This window comes from Saimiri boliviensis, chromosome 14, assembly GCF_048565385.1.
Source record: "Saimiri boliviensis isolate mSaiBol1 chromosome 14, mSaiBol1.pri, whole genome shotgun sequence".
In the NCBI taxonomy this organism is placed as follows: Eukaryota; Metazoa; Chordata; class Mammalia; order Primates; family Cebidae; genus Saimiri; species Saimiri boliviensis.
This window is the reverse complement of record NC_133462.1, coordinates 64,901,215-64,927,404: the sequence shown is the minus strand read 5'-3', so window position 1 is coordinate 64,927,404 and position 26,190 is coordinate 64,901,215. Positions and strand designations below refer to the sequence as shown.

Sequence of the window (26,190 nt, the reverse complement as noted above, 5' to 3'; positions counted from 1 at the left end):
GGCCTCTGCTACCTGGCTGGAGTCCAGGCACCATCTTGGTTCATTGCAGCCTCACCCTCTCAGGCTAAGCAATCCTCCCACCTCAAACTCCAGGGTAGCTGGGACTACAGGCAAGAGCCACTACGCCTAGCTAAAATTTTTGTATTTTTTATAAGGACAGGGTTTCGCCATGTTGTCCCGTCTGGTCTTGAACTCCCCGGCTCAGGCGATCCAGCCACCTTGGCTTCCCAAAGTGCTGGGATTACAGGCATGAGTCATCAGGCCAAAGTGTCCTTTCCACATTCCATTTAGTGATATGTTTTTCATGTTTTTGTATTTTGTTGATATTGCTGTTTAAATGGTCCCCAAGCATAGTGCTGTAGAGTGCTCCTAAGCACAAGAAGGCTGCCATGAACCTTGCAGAGAGATAAGCTTTGTTGAGGTAAGAATTATGGTGTTGTTTACTGCGTTGAATGTTAATGAATCAAAAATACATATTAAAGAAGATATGCTTAAATGGAAACACACATATAAGAAGATTATGTATTGATAAGTTGATGAAAATGTGACCAGAGGCTTACAAGATCCTAATCCGGTATTTCCCTTAGGAGCAATGATTCAGTATTTACTAATTCAGTGTTTCCAGCAACTTTACAGAACCTAACTACTGCAAATAACAAGAATCAATTACATACTGAGGGACAGTGTTTTTTTCAAATACACTTGATTTCCTTATAAGCACAAGACAGAAAAAAGTCTTCCCAAGAAATGACCACTGTTTCAAAGAGCCTATAAAAACAGTGCTCCTATCTTCCAGTATCCTTTTCCCTTCTTCTCTCTCCAGTTTACTCTTTCTCGTTTTCTCTTTCTGTTTCTTACAGGTCTCTACTTAAATAATGTCTTCCAACAATCTACAGTCCTATACTACATTTGATAAAGTTGGACACACAAGACACACACGTACATTTTAAAGTGAGAGCTATGTATGGCTGTGCTTCTGCAAAATTAATTTCAAAATTCTGTTGTACCTCAGTTCCATGGGCACCCAGAGGATGCGTTGTTGAGCCTCAGCTGGGAATACGCACTTTGGCAATTAAAAATTTTCACTGCTCTGTACACGTATGTAGGGTGCCAGCCCCCAGACACCACCCGTGGGTACCCCGAATTCAGTGATGACAAAGGAATGAGAAAAAGGCAGGTTAAGAATGCATCAAGTGGGACCAGGGGGCCAGTGCAAAACTGGAGGCTGCAAAGGCCCTGAGCTCTGGTTTTCCACAGTATTTATTGAATACAGTCACTTTTATCTATAGTGCATTGGGGTGAATTGGTGAAAGGGAGGCTGCGCATCAAATATAAGATTGATAGCAGTGGCAGTTTATGTGAGTTTCTCAAGAGCTAAAAGCTATGTTTATCCATAGATAATGCGGCTGGTGGGAGCAGGCTTAGCAAAGAGCCTGCAAGTCTGGTTACATTCCAGTGCTTCAAGGGAGTGTTACATCCTTGGGCACTATGTTTAAAATGTCAGAGCTGAGGTCACTTTGTACTTGGGAACATACTGGCAATAGAGAGGCCTTCCTCCCCAGAGGCCTCCTGCAGCCTTCTGGAGTTCATTGTTTCTGATTTTTTTTTTTTTTTTTTTGAGACGGAGTTTCGCTCTTGTTACCCAGGCTGGAGTGCAATGGCGCGATCTCGGCTCACCGCAGCCTCTGCCTCCTGGGTTCAGGCAATTCTCCTGCCTCAGCCTCCTGAGTAGCTGGGATTACAGGCACGCGCCACCATGCCCAGCTAATTTTTTGTATTTTTAGTAGAGACGGGGTTTCACCATGTTGACTGGGATGGTCTCGATCTCTTGACCTCGTGATCCACCCGCCTCAGCCTCCCAAAGTGCTGGGATTACAGGCTTGAGCCACCGCTCCCGGCCTGTTTCTGATTTCTTTTTTACATTACTTATAACCAGTTTATGTAGGCACACTGTAAACCCTTCCTCCATTGCTGCTTGCCCCAACACACGTATTTCCTCAGCTTGGGCATCCACCTTTCTCCCCAAGTACATAAAAATACTCTAAAATAATAATTTTTTTCTCTTAGCACTACAGCAGGCACCTGTCAATAGCTGTCTAGCCCTGTTAAGAAGGTTTATTTCAGCCGGGCGCTGTGGCTCTCGCCTGTAATCCCAGCACTTTGGGAGGCTAAGGCGGGTGGATCACCTGAGATCAGGAGTTCGAGACCAGCCTGACAAACATGGTGAAACCCCATCCCTTTAAAAAAGGAAAAAAAAAAAAAAAAGTTATTTCTGCCGGGTGTAGTGGCTCACGCCTGTAATCTCAGCACTTTCGGAGGCCGAGGCAGGTGGATCACTTGAGGTCAGGAGTTCGAGACCAGCCTGTTAAACATGGCAAAACCCTGTCTCTACTAAAAATACAAAAATAAGCCCGGTGTGGTGGCTCATCCCATCTACTTGGGAGGCTGAAGCAGGAGAATCGCTTGGACCCGGGAAGCGAAGGCTGCAGTGAGTCGAGATCGTGCCATTGCACTACATCCTGGGCGACAAGAGCGAAACTCCATTTCAACAAAAGTTTATGTCTTCTGTTTCTTTAAGACAAAAGTCAGGTGTTTTGCCCTCTTCAGAAATGGCTGCTCGCGCTTCCCACGCTAGGCGCATGCTCCCTGGGCAGAATTCGAGATGAAGGCAATTCAACTCTCACTTCGCAAGATGGAGAGTAGGCCGACCAGCGGCGAGACTCCAGCTCCCAGCATGCCTTGCAGCCGGGCCTGGAGTCGGTACTTCGAGTGATGGGATGCCCCAAGCGCTTTAGGCCGCCGCTTTGGTTATAGAGATTGAGGTGGAGCCCCGGGCCTGGGAACCGGACGCACGCAGAGGGCGAAGATGGAAGCCTGGCGCTGTGTGAGGAAGAGCTACGGCCACTGTGTGGTGGGAAGAGGCCGGTCAGTAAGGATTGGGTACTTGGAGGGAGGAGAGAGGGGCGGGCGGCCTCAGGGCGCGGGCGGGCGTCCGGGACTAACCCGGGGCGGGGCAGGGCGTGTTAGGGGAAGGGAGGAAGAGGAAGAGGGTCTGGGCGATGGTGCATTCGAGACGAGCCTCCGGAGACCGAAAGGGATAGGTAAAGCCGGCGCGCAGCCAGCCGGACGCCAGGCCGAGGAGGTGTGGGGTCTTGGCGCGGAGTTCATGGGCCTCCGGCCAGGCTTGTGCCAGCGGCTTTGGATCCCTGGCTCGCTTCCTCCAGCCCAGCCTCCAGACCAGCGCTGGCCTGCGCCGCACGCTCCGCAGCACCGTCCCGGGAGCCGCTCGTCGGCGGGGAGGCGGCCTCTCCGCAGTAGGTCTTGGCGGGCCTGATTCCCTGGAGGCACGCGTGGGGCCCACGCCCAGGAGGGGCTTGATTTTTGTTGATGTGTTTGTGTCTCAAACTTTAATCACTTGTATGTCATCCCTTACGGTTAGGGCCGACTTCTCGTTCCACGTGTATTATTTACTGGATATTATTCTTTAAATTGACTCGGTTTTTTAAAAAAAGCACTTCAGTAGGTGCTGCCCACATTAGCTTCCCCTAGTGTCTGCAGAGTCTTGTTGGATTTGATGTGCGATTATGTCTTTTCCCAGTAAACTAACATAAACATTTAGGTATTGCAATCAAGTAATTTAACTGTGTACCCTATGAAACCGACTCGAGTACCACCCACCACGCTTGGGAAACACAGCATGTATTATTGCATAAGTGATGGGGATTTGATTGTAACTCCCATAGGCCTGAGATTTGATGGTAATTTAGTTAAACAGTGTTTCCTGAGTACCGGCTGTATGCCAGGCACTGTGCTAGGCACTTGTGAAGAGAACGGAATTAAAATGAATAAGACGGTTCTGGCCCTGAAGGAGCTTAACATCCTTTTTTTTTTTTTTTTTTTTTTTTTTGAGATGGCATCGTTCTGTCGCCCAGGCTGGAGTGCAGTGGCGTGACCTCGGCTCACTGCATCCTCCGCCTCCCGGGTTCAAGCACTTCTCTGCCTCAGCCTCCGGAGCAGCTGGGATTACAGGCACCTGCCACCATGCCCGGCTAATTTTTGTATTTTTAGTAGAGATGGAATTTCATCATCTTAGCCAGTCTGGTCTTGAACTCGTGACCTCGTGATACACCCACCTCGGCATCCCAAAGTGTTGGGATTACAGGCGTGAGCCACCACGCCCGGCCTAAGAGCTTAACATCTTAAGAGAAAAAAAAAGTCTAACTGCAAATATAGAAAATAACTGTTGCAATACAAGTATTATATTTCAATACAGTGGCTTGTTAGGATAGAAAAATGCATGGACCAACTGCCCAAATTCCTATGGCTTTCAGAGTTATCACAAAGCAGTGTAGAATGCCCATGTTACGCCTTTAAATATTTACAATTAACTTGATTTTAGAGAACAGCTAGAGAATACGTAAACTGTAAAAATATAAAAACTTTAATGCTGTTAAAATGAAAATAACAGCATATAAAGTTAAGTAACAGTAAATGCAATTTAAACAAAATTCCCCTAGTGATGGGAGGGGACATTATTGATGCTGTGGTAGAAATGTAGCTGTTAAGAATTTTGGAGGAAAGAAGTCCTTCTCTGAATTTTAGTATAGTGAGAAGAAAATGGTGCTTAAGTGTTTCTTGACAGCCTGAGAGCAACATAATCTATTAAAAATGTTAGCGCCACTTTGGAGATACTTTGGATGGTGGGTTAAATGGAAGCTGTTGGGTTTGTAGTGTTGGTGCATTCTTAGTGAGTGATCCCCATCCTCTTTGATTTCCTCCGAGGAGAATCATGCTTGAAAAAGAATGGAGAAACAAATTATCCACCCATTGATTAGTAAGAGAAGTCGTTTCGTGAATTTATGAAGTTGTGGATAGGCTTTTGTTTTCCTAGCTATACAGGTGTTTGGAAAAATCTGCCCTTGGTATAAAAAACTGTTCAGAAACTTGTTATTACTCCAAGTGGGAGGAGAGATTTAATTGTGGTCTGAGTTCCTTATTAGATGTAAGCGTAAATATTTGTTGCGTATTTTATCTTTTCATTGAGTTTTTTTAGGTACTTGAAAGCTACTCTGAATATCATTTTCATAGTTGATTCATCTGTCGGTTGAACTATGGATGCTTTGAGGAGTATGAGGTATTTTGGGAGCCTGGGAGGCATCCTGTGTTAAGTATTTAGAATACCTTCCATGGTTTTTCAGGATGAGAGTATTGAGATACTAGTGCTCATAGGTAAATCACTGGTGTTTTCCCCTTCATCCTTCACAGATTTATAAGTCAGATTTTAAATATTGCAGTTTATCTTCCCTTGAGGAAATAGGTTTAGATTTTGTGTACTATAGCTGATCGAAAAGTGGTGCCTCAAGGAGTGTATTTATCTCTTTTAGATACCCCATGTTTTCCCATCACTCGAGGAGTCTGGGCAGAGACTGGACTACACCGTGGGAGAATCTGCAAAGGTGTTGCTGGAACAGACATATTTCTAGTTGTATGAGGTGGCCTGGACATTACTCTCAAGTTCCTTACCCATACTTCAGTAGTAGGCATTTTTCACTAAATTGGAGACCACCCTGTTTGTTTGAGTCTAGAACTCAGTTCCAGTACTGTAACTGGAGACCTGACAACCTGAGCCAGACATCTTTGATTCATCTCTCTAGTTACGTCATGAATGCTGAGGGAGATGAGCCTTCATCAAAACGAAGAAAACACCAAGGTAAAGGTGACATTTATCTTGGTGTAGAAATAGACGTAAGTGATAGACTAAATTGAAACTTTCGTATCTAGTCCTTTAAACCTCCTAAGGTTTTAGAGGTGTTTGGTGTTGATTTTTAGCCAGTAGTTTTATGTTAGAAAGAAATGAATTCTTCCTTAAATGAAGTCTTTATTTTTATCTTCAACTAATTGTGTATTTCTGGCTGTAAAAATAGAAATGAGTCTACAGACGGAATAAGATTGGCAAAGAAAGGAGAAATAGATTACAAAAGTAAGTTTTAAGGATAATTTTTAAATCCAATGTTTTTGAAACAAAGGCCCTTAGACTTCTTAGAAATTGATGGCTCTATGCTTAGAAGACTACAGATCTAAAAAAATTTTAGTGTTTTCATTTTTAAGTCAACATTTTTATGTAAAACAGAAGGACTCATAAATAGAAGCAATCCTAAATGAAAGACATGGTCTTATAGCATAAGATTTTCATTTATTAAATCTATTTCTCAAATTGGGGGTCTGTAGATAAAATCTTGAGAGTTTGTCAGAAATATTACCTTTTAGAAAGGGAACCACATCTTATTCCACTTTGAGAAACAGATTTTTTGGAACGTGTTAATCACTTCTATTTTTTCATATTCTTTCTACTCTGGACAATTCATTAGACTCCCTCTGTGCTGCCAGTCTTGCCCCCACCACAACCCCATCTTCTGAAAGTACAAATGAGGTGTCTATGTAGAATTTGGAATTGTCTTTCTTACTGAACCATAATTTTCAGTGAAGATAATTTCTGTGAAGGTAATTTGAGAGAAGGCTGTGTGGGTGTTAATGTTTAGGGAGCTGACATAAGTTTATGAAAAGAAGACATTCAAGGTGAGTCTTGTCTGGAAGTCAAAGCTAGAATTAGTGCTCTTCAGGTTCCCTCTGGTTTTATTATCAGAAAGTAGTCTATAGGCTTCAGCTAGGTTCCAATCAGCTTTGCTAATATTCAAATACATGTGTAACTTATTGCTACACAATTACAAAGAACCTAGTCAGAAAAAAAAATAAAACACTTGTAGAAATTCTAACCAAAAGTGAAAATCTGTTTGTGTATAGTACTTAACCATTGCATATGGAGATAAACAAGAAATTTTTGAATATTTGAATAAATGAAAGGTGTATTTAGAGGCATTAAAATTAGGTTCCTAAGAACAATTCTGAGATCTATAAATCTAGGTCTGTATGATGGTATCAGATTGCTTTTCACTCATGTATTTGTTCATCAGGTCAGCACACTCCTCTTTTGTTAGCCTCTTATAAATCTGGGATGCCCTCAGTTGAAGCTGTGGCATAGTGACATAGCGTTGATGTAATAACCACTCCCTCCTTTCTTTTCTGCTCCACCGCTAATTATATGAACTTGGACAGCTTACTTAACCTCTTTGCTCCTTGATTTTTTTGTGTAAAATAATATCTACTTGAAAGTCTGTTGAATGAAATGAGATACTACTGTATGTCAAAGTGCCTAACACACTGTTGGCTTCATAGTAGGTACTCAGAAAATTGTGGTATTGTTTTCCCTTAATGGATGGGGAATTACATTGACATACTGATAAAGCTTGATTACAACCTGACTCTCTATATGTCCATTCTTCCTAGGTGTTGTGAATAAGGAAAATGCTCTTCGTTAAGCCATATTTGTGACTTCCGATATTTCACTAATACTTTTCAATCAAGAAAACAGCATTGCTAACTTGCCTATCACTTTAAAGTGGTATTTGAAGGATTTTTGTGATACAATTATGACTTTGTAATTAGGCACCCTAGAAACCTGATCAGGCCTATTGCTTACTTTCTTTGATTCATCTGTCTTCTCTGCTGTGATCACCTTGTTCCTCCTGATATGGAAGGTATATAAGCTTTTGTAGTGTGCATTTTTGTTGTGAAGCGTATGAAGGCCAGAGACCTTCCACTCTGTCAGTGGTTTTCAAATTGTTTTCCATGGAACCCTCACATTTGAACACATGTCTGTAAGTTTATTAAAAGCAAATATGGTCAGTATAAAATGTGTGTTCACCCTATCATCCCAGCCCCAGTCCCAGCATGCCAGGGATTGGTGTTCCATGACATGAAAAGTAATGCAGACGGGTTCGACAAGCTATAGAAGTTTGAAAGCCACTGTATTAACCATATAATCTAATGGCCCTGGTTGTTTAAAAAATGAAATTGCCAATAGAGTTGGTTACAAACTTTAATGACCAGGACAATAAAAATCTTAATGCATTTATAGGCCATTACATGTACATGTTTTATAAGGAAATATGAGTAAGGTTTTTAGACCTTCACTGTCATATTTTAATACGGCAGTGACACCAGGGTAGTGCTCCAACTATGATGATAGCTTATATATTGTTTGCATGACTAGAACCCTTTTCATCTCGTATACGTAAGAAGACTTTGATCTGTCTAAAACCATCATAGACAGTCTCCAATTTATGAATGAATTGTGTTCTATACATGATCAGTTCTGTTTTCCTCATAGAAATTGTGTTACAAATCTGAGTGATTCTGCAGAGCCAGAACAATTAGCCTTAGTTCAGAGCTGTTGGGGGTAAGATTCCCATCTTTAGTGAATGACAGGGAAGGGGATAGTTTCCTTTCCTTTCGTGGGCATAGGGCAAGCTCTAGGCAAAATTCTTCATAGTTGAAGACTTTAGTTTGGTTTGGTTTCTTTCCATCTTTTTTTTTTTTTGGAAACAGAGACTTACCCTTGTTGTCCAGGCTGGAGTGCAGTGGTGTGATCTCAGCTCACTGCAACCTCTGTCTCCCAGGTTACAGTGCCTGCTTCAGCCTCCCAAGTAGATGGGATTACGGGCACATGCCAGCACGACTGGCTAATTTTTGTATTTTTTGGTAGAGACGGGGTTTCGCCATATTGGCCAGGCTGGTCTTGAACTCCTGAGCTCGGGTGATCGCGCCCGCCTCAGCCTCCTAAAGTGCTGGGATTATAGGCATGAGGCACCGCACCTGGCCTAATCATACTTTAAAATGATTACTTCATTGGCATTTTTACATAGCATATTGATATTTTGGTTGTAAATGTATTGTGCAGACAATTTGCAAAAATATTCCACAGTCCTAACACTCAGAGATAACTACTCTTAAAAATACTGGTATATTTCCTTTTAGTCTTTCTTTTACCCCATGTATAAGTGTATAGGATATTTTAACTTCGGTTTAATTTTTGATTGATGGAATTTTAGGCATCGTAATCCCTTGAAGTGAAAACCTTTGCAGGATAGAGGATAGAGGGAAGTATTCTAGGGCTGAAATTTTTAATGTAATTTAATTATACTCGGAAGTCCATTTCCAATTCTATTTTCCCATGTTCTTCCCATTTTTTGTTTTCTCTTTCTTTTGAGCTCGTAAATTCTCTAAAAATTGGTTTCTATTCATGGCTTCCATGGTAGTAAGAGCATCCTCTTTAATGATGGGGTGTAGGAGACAAGATCAAAGGTGAATATACCCACACACGCACCACACACATGATTATTTCTAAGTCAGGGACCGCCTATGATTGCAGAATCTCATGTTTTTTTTATTCTCCTTTCATCACTTTTGCAGAATGGATGATGTGTTTGCAGAGTATGAACTATGACACACTCCTGGTTGTTGCATGCTAGGTTTGTCAGTTAGTCATCATTTACTAGCATTCTGTAGCTCTGTCATATTTAACTTTTCTTTGTTGTACATTAAAAAGATTTCTTTTGTTTATTTTGTTTGCATGTTCCACTCTAGTGTTTTCAACACTAAAACTTCTTCCATTTATTGCCATTATATACCCTTCTTTCATGTATAAACTAGAATTCTGAACTAAGGGTTGCTTCTGGAACTTAATCATTTGATGATCTTATCCCACTATTAGAGAATAAAATACAATGTAAAAACATCTTATTGAAAAGCCAACTTTGACATACAAATATGTTGTTACAGTTAGAAAACTGCCAATCACATCTGTGGCAGAGCCACTTTGTAACCATAGAGAAGTGAAAAACCACGACCTCTCTATAGTCTTAGCTTTATTAGCACGTACTCTCAGCCTCCAGAACGACTGGCAAGATTCTTTTAAATCTGTTTGAAACCTGTTGGTCAGTCCATATATTATGTTACCGCATTTGTAACCAATTTGGTAACAGTTCTAATTATTCAGTGCTATATTGCCATTTTCCAGGGAAAAACATTCTATTTGTTGTTTATGGGAATTTTTAAGAGGCTGAAAAATACATATTTGTGGGAAACTATATGGTCTTCTTTTGATTGATTCTTTATATTTGTGCAATATATTTTAACAGGCGTGATAAAGCGGAATTGGGAATATATGTGTAGCCACGATAAAGAAAAAACGAAGATCCTAGGAGATAAAAATGTTGATCCCAAATGTGAAGACAGTGAGAACAAGTTTGACTTTTCAGTGATGTCCTATAATATACTTTCACAAGATTTATTGGAAGATAACTCTCACCTTTATAGACATTGCCGGCGGCCAGTATTACACTGGAGTTTTAGGTTTCCCAATATTCTGAAAGAAATTAAACACTTTGATGCAGATGTAAGTGCAAAATATTATTGAAATTCTTCACATCAGAACAAGTTGGGTTAATGTTTCATTTGTGCATTATGAACTAAATGATTTTATCCATCTTGTTTGATCCACCACGCCTGGCTAATTATTTAATTTTTTGTAGAGACAAGAAGGGAATATGTTTAAGAATAATGTGATAGAATCAGTTTTAATAAGGTACCATGACTTTCAGAGAGGCATTTGTTAGTGGTTGTTAGTATGAATAATCATCTAACTTTTCAAAAGGGTCCAAAGAATGGGTCAGTTTTGAGACAAACTGGCAACGTGTTAAGTATTCAGTAAATATTAACTTGGAATTGAAGTTTCAGTAATTCATGCGAAAATGTCACCTACCTGATAGCATTCAAAGAAATCAGCCTCTTAAGACCTGAAAGATAGTACTAATGAACATGTAAAACCAGGAAAAATATCCTGACATGTAAGCTAAGAATATTTCCTTTGGGCAATAATAATTTTGAATACTAAAGGAGCTCCATGTGATTGAGGGCCAGAGTTTGAGATTGATCAAATTTAGAAACAGTAATTCAGTAGATCTATAACAAGAAAAAAGGATAAGTCTTTTAATTCTTACCAAGTGTGGAATTTTAGAAGCCTGCTTTTAGATAAATTTAAGATAAAAGCACCAGGAAATTCATGTTTGCATCTCTGTGTTTTAATTCAAGCTATTTTTTTTTCTTCCAAGGTACTTTGTTTGCAAGAAGTTCAAGAAGATCATTATGGAGCAGAGATCAGGCCAAGTTTGGAATCACTGGGTACAATGTTACTTTTTTTTTCTCCTCTTTTGAGACAGAGTCTCAATCTGTGGCCCAAGCTGGAGTGCAGTGGCACAATCATGGCTCACTGCAGCCTCAACCTCCTGGGCTCAAGTGATCCTCTCATCCCAGCTTCCTGAGTAGCTGGGACTAGAGATGTGTACCACCATGCTGGCAGTATAACTTTTGTCTTAGCCAAATTTACTTTTGAAAATTCATGTGTCGTTAAAATATAACTTGCTAACAAAAATGTGTGGCATATTTAGGCTAAAAATCTTAATTTTAAAAACTAAATTTCAAAAGGACAGGAAAAGATTGAGGTATTCAACTGGAAAGTTTTATGTTGGTATATAATTTTAAATCAAACAAAACATGTATTAGAATCTCTTAGTAGTTCTCTTTCCTAGGAGTTGTTTGACCCCTCTCTAGACCTGTAAGATTCTGAGCTCCATGAGATCAGGGACCATTCTGTCTTGTTCATCATTACAATACCAGTGCCTACCAGTGTATACCTAATGGATAAATGCCAAAAACCTGTTTGATAAATAAATGCTTCTAGAAACAAGTTATCTGTGGTCACATATCCTTGAGAAATGTGCCTATTTTGCATTTATTCATTCAGCAATTTTTTTTTTTTTTTTTTTTTTTTTTTTGAGTGCCTGCTATATACCATGCACTGTTCTAAGGAGTGAGGATATAGCATTGGGTGAAAAAGATTTTTAAAAATGTCTCCCTCTTGTGGGATGTACATTCTCATGGAAAAAGGCTAACCAAATTAATAAGTAAATAGCATATTAAGTAAGGATATTTTTCTGGAGAAAAACAGGAAAGTAGAATGGGGGAGGTTTCAGTTTTGAACAAAATGATCAGACAAGGTGACATTTGAACAAAGATTTGAAGGAGATGAAGGAATAAGCCATGCCTAGAACATTCTACGCATCAGAAATAGCAAGGGAAAGGCCCTGAGTTTGGAGTGTATTAAGGGAAATGAGGAGGCCAGTGTGGTTGAAATGAAGTGAGGGGAAAGGAGTTATAGGCGAAAAGATCAGGGATATAGGATGTAGAGAGTGAGATTATTATAAGGCTTTACTGTTATTACCATGACTGAGTTTTACTGGGATGGCAATGGGAGGGTGATAATACGCAGTAGCATATCAAGGGCTGAAGTCTGCCCATAAAGAGGCCTGTTAGACCCATTGTCACATGTTTTTTTATTCCAATGCTTACTGACATCCTACATTACTAGTATTTGCAAAATATAGTTTGGTAAACATTGTTCAGATGTATTAGGTGAGCTGTGTTTTGACAAAAATGTAAAATAGTTGTTTTAAATTCATTTGTTTCTTATAGGTTATCACTGTGAATATAAGATGCGGACAGGAAGGAAACCTGATGGCTGTGCTATTTGCTTCAAACATTCCAAATTTTCACTCTTATCAGTGAACCCAGTGGAATTCTACCGCCCTGATATTTCTCTGTTGGACAGAGACAATGTTGGATTAGTTTTACTCTTACAGCCCAAAATTCCATGTGCTGCCTCTCCTGCAATCTGCGTAGCAAATACGCATCTATTGTATAATCCAAGGCGAGGTGATATTAAGCTGACCCAATTGGCAATGCTACTGGCAGAGATTTCCAGTGTTGCCCACCAGAAAGATGGCAGCTTCTGCCCTATTGTTATGTGTGGTGACTTTAATTCTGTTCCTGGTTCTCCACTATATAGTTTCATAAAGGATGGAAAATTGAATTATGAAGGACTTGCCATAGGAAAGGTAAGTGCTTGTTTCATTGGTATTAGGAGGTGGACGTAGTTGCTTTGCTCATGATTGTGTGAAGAGAGTCATTACACAGCTGTTTGAAAACCTTGGATAATCCAGTACCCTCACTTTATCAAACTATGATGAATTTCCATGACTTCTTTTTTAAATTTTTTTTTTAAATTTTTCTTTTTTAATTTTTTTTTTTTTGAGACAGTCTGGCTCTGTCGCCCAGACTGGAAGCTATAGAGTGCAGTGTCATGATCTCGACTCACTGCAGCCTCCGCCTCCCGGGTTCAAGTGATTCTTTTGCCTCAGCCTCCTGAGAAGCTGGGATTACAGGCACCTGCCACCACGCCTGGCTAATTTTTGTATTTTTAGTATAGACGGGGTTTCACCATGTTGGCCAGGTTGGTCTCGAACTCCTTACTTCAAGTGAGCCACCCACCTTGGCCTCCCAAAGTGCTGTGATTACAGGCGTAAGCCGTTGTGCTCAGCCACTTCTGATAATTAATTATTTTCACTTGGTTGATTTTCATCTTTTTCATCTATCTGTGGCAACATACTGCTTGGAGGAATTAACAGGCAGCCCCCGCCTGCCCCCACCCCCTCCCCACCGCCAAAAAAAAAAAAAAAAAACAGGTATTGATAGACATGGATACTTAAGTAACTATTCACAAGGTGGCAGTATAGAATTTTGAATGCTGGATGTGGGCAAAATAGTAATTTAACATTTATTATATAAGTTTCCCTTGCACAATAAATATTTTATTTAGCTTAGCACAATTTATCTCATGTAATTATTTTTATTGTGCTTTCCTCTCCTTACGTTAGATTATTTGATCTTTAGTATATTTGCCAAAATAAGCTCTCCACCACTGGAGTTTTGAGTGATAGTTTAAAATATTTTAAGAGTTGATCTCTCTTAGTACGGGTATACCTTGTTTTATTGTGCTTTGCTTTGTCAAGCCTCACAGATGCTGCATTTTACAAAATGGAAGCTTTGTAGCAACCCTGCCTTAAGCAGCTCTGTCGGTGCCGTTTTTCCAACAGCATGTGCTCAATTCCTGTCTCTGTCACATTTTGGTAACTTTTGCATTACTCAAACATTTTCATTGTTATTATACCTGTTATGTTGATCTAGGATTAGTAATCTTTGATATTACTATTGTAATGGTTTTGGGGTGTTATGAACTGTACCCATGTAAAATGATGAACTTAATCAATCAATGTGTTCTGACTGCTCCACTAATCTCTCTCCCTCTACCTGGGCCTCTATATTCCCTGAAGCACAACAATATTGAAACTAGGCCAAGTAATAGCCCTGCAGCACTCTCTAGGTTTTCAAGTAAAAGTAAGAGTCACATGTCTCACTTTGAATCAAAAGCTAGAAATGATTAAACTTAGCAAGGAAGGCATTTTGAAAGCCAAGACAAGCCAAAAGCTAGGCCTCTAGCACCAAACGGAAAAGTTGTGAATGCAAAGGAAATGTTCTTGAAGAAAATTAAAAGTGCTACTCCAGTGTGTGAAGGCATAAGAAAGTAAAACAGCCTTATTGCTGTTACAGAGAAAGTATGAGTGGTCTGGATAGAAGATCAAACCAGCCACAACATTCTCTTCAGTCAAAGCCTAACCGAGAGCAAGGAACTACATCTCTTCAATTTTATGAAGACAGAGAGAGATGAGGAAACGGCAGAAGAGAAGTTGGAAATTAACAGAGGTTAATTTGTGAGGTTTAAGGAATGAAGCCATCTCCATAACATAAAAAGTACGGGGAAAGCAACAAGTGCTGCTGATGTTAAAGCTGCAGTAGATTATCCAGAATATCTGGAAGATCTAACTAAGATCATTGATGAAGGCCACTAAACTAAACAATACTTTTTTTTTTTTTTTTTTGAGATGGGTTCTCGCTCTGTTTCCCAGGCTGGAGTGCAGTGACACGATCTCGGTTCACTACAACCTTACCTCCTGGGTTCAAGAGATTCTGCCTCAGCCTCCCAAGTATCTGGGATTATAGGTGCGTGCCTCCTTGCTGGGCCAATTTTTAAAATATTTTTTGGTAGAGATAGGGTTTCACCATGTTGCCCAGGCTGGTCTCAAAGTCCCGGGCTCAAGCGATCCTCCTGCCTCTCAAAATGCTGGGATTATAGGCGTGAGCCACCGCACCTGGCCAGAAATAGATTTTTAATATGGATGAAACCACTTTGTATTGCAAGGAGATGCCATCTAGGACTTTCATAGCTAGAAAGAAGTCAGTGCCTGGTTTCAAAGGACAGGCTGACTCTTTTGTTAGGAGCTAATGTAGCTTGTTACTTTAAGTTAAAGTCAGCATTTTTTGACCATTCTGAAAATCCTATGGCACTTAAAAATTATGTTAAATCTACTCTGCCTGTGCTCTGTCAATGGGAAAACAAAGCTTGGGGATGACCATGCATCTGTTTATGGCACAGAATATTTTAAGCACACTGTTGAGACTACTACTCAGGAAAACAGATTCTTTTCCAAAGATTAGTGTTCATTGACAAGGCACCTAGGTTACCCGGGAACTCTGATGAAGATGTACAAGGAAATGAATGTTGTTTCATGCCTGCTAACATGGCATCCATTCTGCAGCCTATTGAATCAAGGAGTAAGTTTGTACTTACTTGAGAGATACATTTCACAGGCTATAGCTACCACAGAAGTGATTTCTCTGATGGATCTGGGGAAAGTAAATTGAAAACCTGGAAAGGATTCAGCATCCTAAGTGCTATTCAGAACATTCGTGATTCATGGGAAGAGGTCAAAATACCGCCATTTAAAGGAGGTTGGATGAAGTTAATTCCAACCTTCATGATGACTTTTAGAGGTTCAAGACTTCAGTGGAGAAAGTGACTGTAGATGTGGTAGAAATAGCAGGAGAACTAGTATTACAAGTGGAGCTTAAAGAAGTAACTGAATTGTTTCAATCTCATGATAAAACCTAAATAGGTAAGGAGTTGCTTCTTATAGATGAGCAAAGTATTTTCTTGAGTTGGAATCTACTTCTGATGAAGATGCTGTGAACATTGCTGAAATGACAACAAAGGATTTTAAATGTTACATAAATTTAGTTGATAAAACATTGGCAAGGTTTCTGACTTTGAAAAAAGTTCTACTGTGTATAAAGTGCTGTCAAACAGCATCACATGCTACAGAAACATCTTTTATGAAAGGAAGCATCAGTGGCTGCTGCAAATTTCATTATTGCCTTATTTTAAGAAATTGCCACAGCCAAGCCCCAGCCTTCCAGCAACCATCATACTGATCAGCCAGTAGCCATTAATATCTAGTCAAGACCCTCCACCTGTAAAAAGATGATGACTAACTGAAGGCTTAGATGATTGTTAGCATATTTAACAATGAAGTATTTTTAAATTAAGGTATTTTTTTTTTAGGCCTAATGCTATTGCGTATTTAGTTAACTAGAGTATAGTATAAACACAACTTTCATATGTACTGGGAAACTGAAGAAATTATGTGACTTGCTTTATTGAGATAACTTTATTTTGGTGGCCTGGAACCAAACTGCAGTATCTCTGAGTATGCCTGTATTTGATACAGGCTATATTGCAGGTAGTAAAAATGAATGAGCAGTATTGGTCCAAAGCGATAGATCATTTGTATGTCCAAATTAGAGAAAAACATGTATGGGAAAAAGATTGTCATTTTATGTAAACGATAATTATATTTGAAGAAAAGAAGATTTTATAAAGTCAAATAATCACTTAATATAATGAATAAAGGGTAATATTTACCTCTTTTGGATTACCTTTTATTTAAGACATAAACTTTTCAATTCATAAGCTATTTAAAATCTATTCACTTAAGACACCTGTTGAAATTTTGTTTAGGTATCTGGCCAGGAACAGTCTTCACGGGGACAAAGAATTTTATCTATTCCCATTTGGCCCCCAAACCTAGGTATCTCACAGAACTGTGTGTATGAGGTACAGCAGGTACCAAAAGTAGAAAAGACAGGTAAGTGTTTGTAATACATTTTGGCAGTCTGCTGGGTAATTATGTTCCCTTTGAAGACATAAAACTAAGTTTTTAAAAAGACAAAATCTCAGGGATAAATATTCATATATAAAAATATATAGCTATTCATTCTTTTTCTTAAGACCTCTAAATTTACCTTTTTAAAGTTGAACTTCCAGAATTATCTGTGCATGATTTACTTGCATGTTGCTTTGGAATTGTTTGCATTTTATTTTTCCTAATTATGGAGTCCATCAAAATATATAGATTCCAGAATGAAACATGTAACTAGACATCTTTCTAGCCTAGATAAGTCTTAAATATTGTTTCTAGAGTAAGATGATGCTACTAAGGCAAACTAGAACAAAACTATATTAATAACATATTTTCCTCTGTTCTTACAGATAGTGATCTGACACAAACACAGCTGAAGCAAACAGAGGTCCTAGTGACAGCTGAAAAGTGAGTTCTGAAAAGCAAAAGTAAACATTTGCTAACTTCAGTTGAATAAAAAACTCATTTCTCAAAAATCACTTGGATAAAAAATGAAGGTGGTAATATTCCATGCTGGTGAAGAGTGCTGGCCCTTAGGTCAAATAGGCCTGAGTTCCAGTCCTGATTCTGCTATGTTTCAGCTGAATGATTTTGGGCAAGAAACTTAATATCTCTGAGGTCCAGTTTCTTTGTCTATAGTTTGGGTTGTTATGAGGATTAGATGAGACAAAGCATATAAAGCACAATGTTTGAAACACAGTTAAGTGCCTAGGTGGTGTTAGGAAGGGAAACAGCCTGTCTGTTTCAAAGAGCTCAAGTACTCTTTGAAATTCACATATTTAAGCAAAGGTCAAGATCACAGAAAAATGTCTTTCAGATATCAAGAGGATCTTTAGTTGTCTTTGATTTACCAAATCTCAAAATAGTCTATAAGAGAATTGATCCGAAAATGAATATGCCAGTTGAAAAGATGATCATTTTAAATTATCTCTTGAACTATAGGAAAAGATTGTCAGAGGGGTAAAGATGCTGGGATTCTTCATTAAAGAAATATGAATATTTGGGGCTATGGTTGAAAAATGGATACATGTCAATACAACAGGACAGAGACTTAAATCTGTCTCTGGAAGATGCTTGAAATATCTTGATTGTTTTATATTGTGGCTCTTTTACAGTTTTTTGTTTTGACATTTAAATTTAGGAACCAAATTTCATTCATTTTATTTGCTTCTCGATCTTACTTTATTTCGTATACCTCATTTTGAGAAAACATTATTGCACAAATAAGAACTAGTAAGAGCTGGGCGCGGTGGCTCAAGCCTGTAATCCCAGCACTTTGGGAGGCCGAGGCGGGTGGATCACGAGGTCAAGAGATCGAGACCATCCCGGTCAACATAGTGAAACCCCGTCTCTACTAAAAATACAAAAAATTAGCTGGGCATGGTGGCACGTGCCTGTAATCCCAGCTACCTGAGGCTGAGGCAGGAGAATTGCCTGAACCCAGGAGGCGGAGGTTGCGGTGAGCCGAAATCGCGCCATTGCACTCCAGCCTGGGTAACAAGAGTGAAACTCTGTCCCAAAAAAAAAACAAAAACAAAAAAAAACAGGCCGGGCACAGTGGCTCATGCCTGTAATCCCAGCACTTTGGGAGGCCAGAGCAGGTGGATCATGAGGTCAGGAGATCGAGACCATCATGGCCAACATGGTGAAACCCTGTCTCTACAAAACAAAAAAAACAAACAATATAGGATATGAAAAAGATACTGGCTGGGCGTGTTGGCTCACTCCTGTAATCTCAGCACTTTGGGACGCCATGGGGGGAGGATTGCTTGAGCCCAGGAGTTTGAGATCAGCCTGGACGGCACAGTGAGAACATGCCTCTATTTAAAAAAAAAAAAAAAAAAAATTAAAAATTAAACAATCTGGCCAGGCACAGTGACTCGTGCCTGTAATCCCAGAACTTTGGTAGGCGGAGGCCAGTGGATCACCAGGTCAGGAGTTCAAGACCAGCCTGGCCAAGATGGTGAAAGAAACCCCATCTCTACTGAAAATACAAAAAATTAGCCAGGCGTGGTGGCAAGTACCTGTAATCCCAGCTACTCAGGAAGCTAAGGCAGAGAATTGCTTGAACCTGGAGGTGGAGGTTGTAGTGAGCCAAGATCGCACCACGGCACTACAGCCTGGACTGGGCGACAGAGCAAAACTCCATCTCAAAATAAATACATAAAAATAAAACAAAAAATAAAACGGATATCTTGCCCTTCATGTCTAAAAATTAAAAGAAAAAAATACTTTTTAGTATCTATATATAAATACAGAGTATTCATATGCATAGCTTATATCTATAAAAGGAAAAATTGATAGTAAAGAGTTTGCAGAAGACCTGTTTGTGTTTATTATTTTTATTTTTGAGACTCACTCGCTCTCTGTCGTCCAGGATGGAGTACAGTGGCATGATCTTGGCTCACTGCAGCCTTGACCTCCCAGGCGCAAGAAATTCTCCTACCTTATTTTCCTAAGTAGCTGGGACTATAGGCATGTGCCACCATGCACAGCTAGTTTTCTTGATTTTTTGGCAGGGGTGAGAGATGAGGTCTCACTGTGTCGCCTAGGCTGGTCTTGAACTCCTGAGCTCAAGCAATCTTCCCGCCTTGGCCTCTCAAAGTGCTGGGTTACAGGTGTGAGCCACTGACCCGGCCCTATTTATGTTTAATATTATAAATAGAAGTTCTTAGACATAAAAAGTTGCTGAAACTTAGAGGGCATTTTTAAGGATTTACCTTTGTTCTTGACATATGAACACTTTTAAAAGCAAGGGAAACATCTTCATCTGTGTGTTCTCAGCACCTGAGATAGTACCTAGAACTTAGAAGATGTTTGGTAAATGTTTGTTGTATAAATTTTTAAAATTTTTAAGTATTTTATTTTCCTTCTAGGTATAAAAGATCCTTAAGATTCATAAAGTATCACGAGAAAATGATCTTTAAACCCTTTACTCATAACATTACATGTATTATATTTGTGCATAGGGCAAATGTAATAAACCATTAGAGAAGCTTTTTTAAGATGCAGTACAAAATTATCTCATAAGTCATAGCAAGAAAAATTAGAGAAGAATATGACCTCTCTGTCATCAAAAGTCGGGGGGGTTCCAAATAGCATTCCTGAAGACCACCTTGATTCTCTTTTTTAAAAACACAAACTTGTAAGTTGTTTTAGAATACATGTTCTTTAGTAAGTGGATGCATTCAAACATAAGTAATGAAAACACGCATTAGTATGTTAATTATTGAGCTTTTTTTAAACCCACAAGTATAATGGCCTTATTGATGGGTTTTAGATTTCACTGCATAAGTAAATGAGTACTGAAATATGATATGGTCTATTTAAATAAATGTCTAGTCTTAATCTAGAAAATAAATGAAAAACTTCAGATAGGAGGAATTCTAGAAGTTACAAAAAACTTGGATACTAAACACTTCTTCTTTTCAATTTAGATTATCTTCAAATTTACAACACCATTTCAGCTTGTCATCTGTTTATTCACATTACTTTCCTGACACTGGAATTCCAGAAGTGACCACCTGTCATTCCCGAAGTGCCATAACTGTGGACTATATTTTCTACTCTGCAGAAAAGGAAGATGTTGCTGAGCACCCAGGTAAGGAATGCATGTAATCTTAAATTCTGCTAGAGAGCACAGTAGCTAAAGCCTCAAAGTTAAAATTAAGAAAGCTCTCTAAACATCCAGTTGAAGTTCTAGATCTAGAAGGTAAAAATATTTTGAAATAGACAGATTGGGAATATATTGGAATAAATCAGTTGATTACTTGCATATGAGGGAGGCAATAAAACATATCCAAGCAATTATTACCCATGAATTACATTCTCAGTCCTGCTCTCCAGTTTCAGTCAGCCTCTGAGTTACAGGCGTTTCATATTGCTGTTTCTTTTTACTTGCCATAAATTTACTGTTTTTCCTGTGACAGAAACTGAATGTGTTAATGGTCATCATAGTTTTGTGCTTAAATTTTACTGATGCGTGCTGCCTTCATTGCAGCACCAAACTTAACGCTGCTAGCAACACAGCTTATGCTGTCATGTTGACTCTGGAATATTGGATTTTTCTGAAGAGGAAATGTATATATGCATATATACTTTTTAAATATATATAAAAATAAATATATATATGTGTGTGTATATATAAAAATATATATACACACACACACTTGTTTTTTTTTTTGAGACAGAGTCTCATTGTGTTACCAGGCTGGAGTGCAGTGACTTGATTCTCGGCTCACTGCAACTTCTGCCTCCCGGGTTCAAGTGATCTTTCCACCTCAGCTTCCCCAGTAGCTGGGACTACAGGCATAAGCCACCATGCCCGCCCCATTTTTTAAATTTTTTTGTAGAGACAGGGTTTCACCATGTTGCCCAGGCTGGTCTCTAACTCCTGGGCTCAAGCGTGGATTGGATTACAGGCATGAGCTACCACATTTGGTCAGAAAAACCTTTATTGTATTACTAGGTGTTTTCAAAAAGTGAAGGTGCTAAAAAGGTTTTCTTTGTGTGAGTCAATGCAAATCAGGTTTTAAACATTAACCAAAGGATTTAAAATGGAGAAGAAAATGCAGTTTAAGATTACTGGAAGTGGCCGGGCGCGGTGGCTCAAGCCTGTAATCCCAGCACTTTGGGAGGCCGAGGCGGGTGGATCACGAGGTCAAGAGATCGAGACCATCCTGGTCAACATGGTGAAACCCCGTCTCTACTAAAAATACAAAAAATCAGCTGGGCATGGTGGCACGTGCCTGTAATCCCAGCTACTCAGGAGGCTGAGGCAGGAGAATTGCCTGAACCCAGGAGGCGGAGGTTGCGGTGAGCCGAGATCGCGCCATTGCACTCCAGCCTGGGTAACAAGAGCGAAACTCTGTCTCAACAAAAAAAAAAAAAAAAAAAAAAAAAAACAAGATTACTGGAAGTAAAAAAATTAAGAAAACTTTGGAATGTGAGCAGCTGTTTTTTTCTTTTCTGATTTTTTTTTCATTTTTTTCTCTTTCTTTTTTTGATGCTGCTTTTCCTTTACCCTTTTCCCTATTATTTGTTCCCCCCTCCTTTCTTCTGGGAATAACCTTATTGGTAACACTCATGGCACTAGCTACTCTACAAGATATGCCTGCTGCTTTGAATTTATAGTAAGGTTTTGATAGTTGTCATGCTGACAGAAGTTCACTAGGTGGCGGGAGAGTGTTACGGATCAGCATTTCAAATCTCAACGATAAGAGCATGTCATCTTTTACTCTACTTCTGTGGGTGCTGACTCTCTGGTACTAAATTATACTAATTTATTCTCCATTCACCTTAATCAGCTTTTACAGGGCTGTGGCTGGGTGCCGGTGGCTTAATGCAGCCACACAATGGCTGCTGGATGAATTTCTTACGTAGTTGTCAAGCACAAATTTTACTCTTAACATTCTTTTTTTGTTTTTTTTTTTTTTGGGTTTATTTGAGATGGAGTCTCATTCTGTCACCCAACCTGGAGCGCAGTGGCATAATCTCAGCTCACTGCAACCTCCGCCTCCCGGGTTCAAGCGATTCTCCTGCCTAAGCCTCCTGGGTAGCTGGGATTACAGATGCCTGCCACCACACCTGGCTAATTTTTATAGTTTTAGTAGAGATGAGGTTTTATTGTGTTGGCCAAGCTGGTCTCAAAACTCCTGACCTCGTGATCCACCCTCCTTGGCCTCCCTAAGTGCTGGGATTACAAGGGTGAGCCACCGCTCCCAGCCTCTAAACATTCTTAAGTATTACATTTATGTTTTCTTCTAAAGATTGTTTACAGAGCTTGAAATAGAAAAAAATATCTCAAACTGCTGTGTGTTTGGTAATTATAATTAGTTTATAACTCAATAAAGCTTAAATATTCTAAAAACTGTTTTGTGGTTTTTTAGTCTTCTGGAGGGGCATCAAGTTCTGTATTTGTTTGGAGAAAAGACTTGTTTGGTTAATTTACGATAACCTGTTGACAGTTTTACTAAATATGTATTTGCTTCTTTAATATAGGAGCTGAAGTTGCTTTGGTTGGTGGCTTGAAACTTCTAGCTAGACTGTCACTTCTTACAGAACAAGACTTATGGACTGTTAATGGACTTCCAAATGAAAATAACTCTTCAGATCATCTGCCATTATTGGCAAAGTTCAGACTTGAGCTCTGACTCCGCTCTGATCACATACTAATTTTCTTTCTAATTTGTATTGTTTTTCAAAGAATGTAAAGTTCTTAAGTGTATGCATGTTGTTTATTTTTGCACCGTGGAGTTTCTGAAGAGGTTATGCTAGATGCTTTGAAACTCCGTATCAGAAGAAACAACTTTATAACCTTTTTTTTTAAATAATGAAAAATATTTTCCTGACAAGTGAGATCTAAATACTCTTTATTGTAAAAGAGCTGTAAAGGTTTTGTATTCTAAATCCTAGTAAAATTGACAGTGCTTTTTAATTATAATGCATCTTCCTTTGTCTACTTAGTAAAAAATTTTATTTCATAATTTTGGCAAGCTCAATAATGGATCCAGAGTATCTTTGAGTTCTTGCAAGCTACAAGTTGTTTCCTTCCCAGAAGGCCTGATTTCAGTAGGAGTACCCTCTACTGAGTTCTCAATAGTTTATCTTAGAAATCCTTGGGTCATTCACAGGTATCCAACCAGCCATCATTTACTTTGTTTTTGAAAGGGTTTGATAATGCTTTTTAAGTTGTACAGAATGCTTAATCCGTCATATTACTGTCCTAAGCCATGTAAATACGCTTGCATTTTGTTGGGGAAATGTCTGGGAACCATACATCAGCATAACGTGTAATGCCCACTCTTTCACCCTGGAACAGAGATGGGCTTAATAGAGGTAGAGACTGGGGATATGCCTTTGTTTCACTAGCTTTTTAATTTAATTAATTAATTAATTTTTTGAGATGGAATTTCGCTCTTGTTACCCAGGTTGGAATGCAATGGCGCAATCTCAGCTCACCACAATCTCCACCTCCTGTGTTCAAGCCATTCTTCTGCCTCAGCCTCCCCAGTAGCTGGGATTACAGGCATGCGCCACCACGCCTGGCTAATTTTGTATTTTTAGTGCAGACAGGGTTTCACCGTGTTAATCTGGCTGGTCTCTAACTCTTGACCTTAGGTGAACCGCCCGCCTCAACCTCCCAAAGTGCTGGGATTACAGGCGTGAGCCACTGCACCTGGAAGCATTTTTTAAAAATTCAGTTAAGATCTTTGGGTTAGGGGAGAAAATTTATTTTACTGAACCAGTTCTGTAGAAATTTATTTTATTAGGAAATTTGTCTTTGGAACAAGGTGGCAGCTATAAAATTATTTTTGTTATCCTCAGAAATAAGAGGAAGCCTGTGAAACTCTAGTGGGGAGATATTAACTTGAAGACTTAATACTCTGTAAATAGTCATTTAAACTGTTGGTTTTAGTGGTTTTGTTTCTAAAATGTTTTCGTTTACAGTGATGCATCAGTGTGAGATGGTGCTGACACTTTCTATGAAGTGGTTATGAGTAGGTTTAATCCTCTATACAAGTGTTTGAATCAATTTTAAAACTTAAAAAGTGGAAATTCCCTCTTTTGTAGACAGTAGGAACAAGGAATTGTATGCATTTTTACTAAGTAGTAATTTTACACTGAATTATAAAGTTTTTACAGTGAGTTTTATTAATAGAATGCTTCATCTTAAATTGGAAAACAATAATAGTCTTGGACTAAGTCTTTGTACTAAAGCATTTGCTCTAATTATTTTTTTAAAAACAAACAGGTGAAAGCCTCAAAGAAGGCCTGTGGATTGTGAGATTTGCCTAGTAAAAATTGTAGTTGAATATGTTTAAATACTTAATTTCTCACTTTTCAGGGGGGTTTATTTTTTTATTTTTTAGATGGAGTCTCACACTGTCACCCAGGCTGGAGTGCAATGGTTCCATCTTGGCTCACTGCAACCTCCTCCTCCTGGGTTCAAGCAGTTCTCCTGCCTCAGCCTCCCAAGTAGCTGGGGTTACAGGTGTGCGCCATCACACCCAGCTAATTTTTGTATTTTTAGTAGAGATGGGGTTTTGCCTTGTTGGGCAGGCTGGTCTTGAACTCCTGAACTCAATGGATCCACCTGTCTCAGTTTCCCAAAGTGGTGGGATCACAGGCATGAACCACCACACCTGGCCTTTGGGGTGTTTTTAATTACAGTATTAACTATAGTTCCAGGATTCCCCACATTTCATAGTAATAGTTTGCAGAATATTATATGCCCTAATTAGCAGATATACATATTATCAAATTATAATGATAGTATAATTATCCCTTTTTAGTATTAGGGGGAAAAAATGAAAATTCGTTAGTTAATTACTGCTTTGTGTTGTGTGAATTTATCAACAAATAGTATTATTATATATAGGCCATTGTTAACAAATGAGCATCCTGAAAACGTCTGTGAAAATTTAATTTTTTATATCCTGATTAATATATTGTGACTTTAGGCCCAATTTTCATGTGCTTCCCCTTGATAGAGGTTAATCCATAAAACTGCTCTCTACTTTAGCTTATCAAATGAAGTATTATTTGGGGGACTGGAGGCCAAAAAGTCAATGTGAACTTCTCACGGGTTTTTAAATCTCCACTAAAAATAATTATCCATTTGTCTTTACTATTGTTGACCAGAATAGTTGGTAACTCTGCCGGAGCCTGTACTTACCTGCCAAAAACAATTAAATCTGGTTAACACCTGAAACCAAATCTCTCAGACTCAAGTGTTATACTATCCAGTTTTTTTTTTTTTTTTTTTTTGAGACGGAGTCTCACTCTGTTGCCAGGCTGGAGTGCAGTGGCGCGATCTTGGCGCACTGCAGCCTCCACCTCCTGGGTTCAAGCAATTCTCCTGCCTCAGCCTCCCAAGTAGCTGGGACTACAGGGGCATGCCACCATGTCCGGCTAATTTTTGTATTTTTTAGTAGAGACAGGGTTTCACCATGTTGGCCAGGATGGTCTCGATCTCTTGACCTGGTGATCTGCCTGCCTGGGCCTCCCAAAGTGCTGGGATTACAGGCATGAGCCACCGCACCTGGCCAACTATTCAAGTTTTAAATGGAAAGGCAAACTGGAGTAATGAAATTTTGGCTTTACTGTAACTTTTGCTATCAAAATAATATGCATGTTTGGAATCTTGTCTTTATTTGGAATTTAGCTACTGTCTGCATTTAACATTTGCTTTCCTAAAGAAAGTTAGTGATCCAGAGAGTTCAAAGGATGGGGGAAACAAAGGTGTCAAGTCACTTGCACTTTGTACCTGTAAGTTATGTAATAAATTATTATACTCCTA

The 26,190-nt window shown here is 39.2% G+C and overlaps 1 protein-coding gene across 8 annotated transcripts; it reads left to right on the top strand.

Annotated features, from left to right (window-relative positions):
- Positions 1 to 2,681: 2,681 nt before the first annotated feature.
- Positions 2,682 to 26,190, top strand: ANGEL2 (angel homolog 2). Of its 8 annotated transcripts, none has more exons than XM_003930362.2 (9): positions 2,682 to 2,925; positions 5,385 to 5,710; positions 10,038 to 10,294; positions 11,010 to 11,079; positions 12,430 to 12,851; positions 16,709 to 16,835; positions 17,240 to 17,297; positions 20,327 to 20,490; positions 22,890 to 26,190. In XM_003930362.2, the coding sequence occupies exons 1-9, from the start codon at positions 2,867 to 2,869 to the stop codon at positions 23,039 to 23,041; spliced, it is 1,635 nt and encodes a 544-aa protein (XP_003930411.1). In that variant the 5' UTR covers positions 2,682 to 2,866; the 3' UTR covers positions 23,042 to 26,190. The 8 variants fall into 8 exon arrangements, with proteins under 8 accessions (XP_003930411.1, XP_074241273.1, XP_010339260.1 ...); XM_074385172.1 differs by lacking the exon at positions 5,385 to 5,710 and adding an exon at positions 7,345 to 7,595 and having other exon boundaries at positions 2,684 to 2,925; XM_010340955.2 differs by lacking the exon at positions 2,682 to 2,925 and adding an exon at positions 3,025 to 3,314.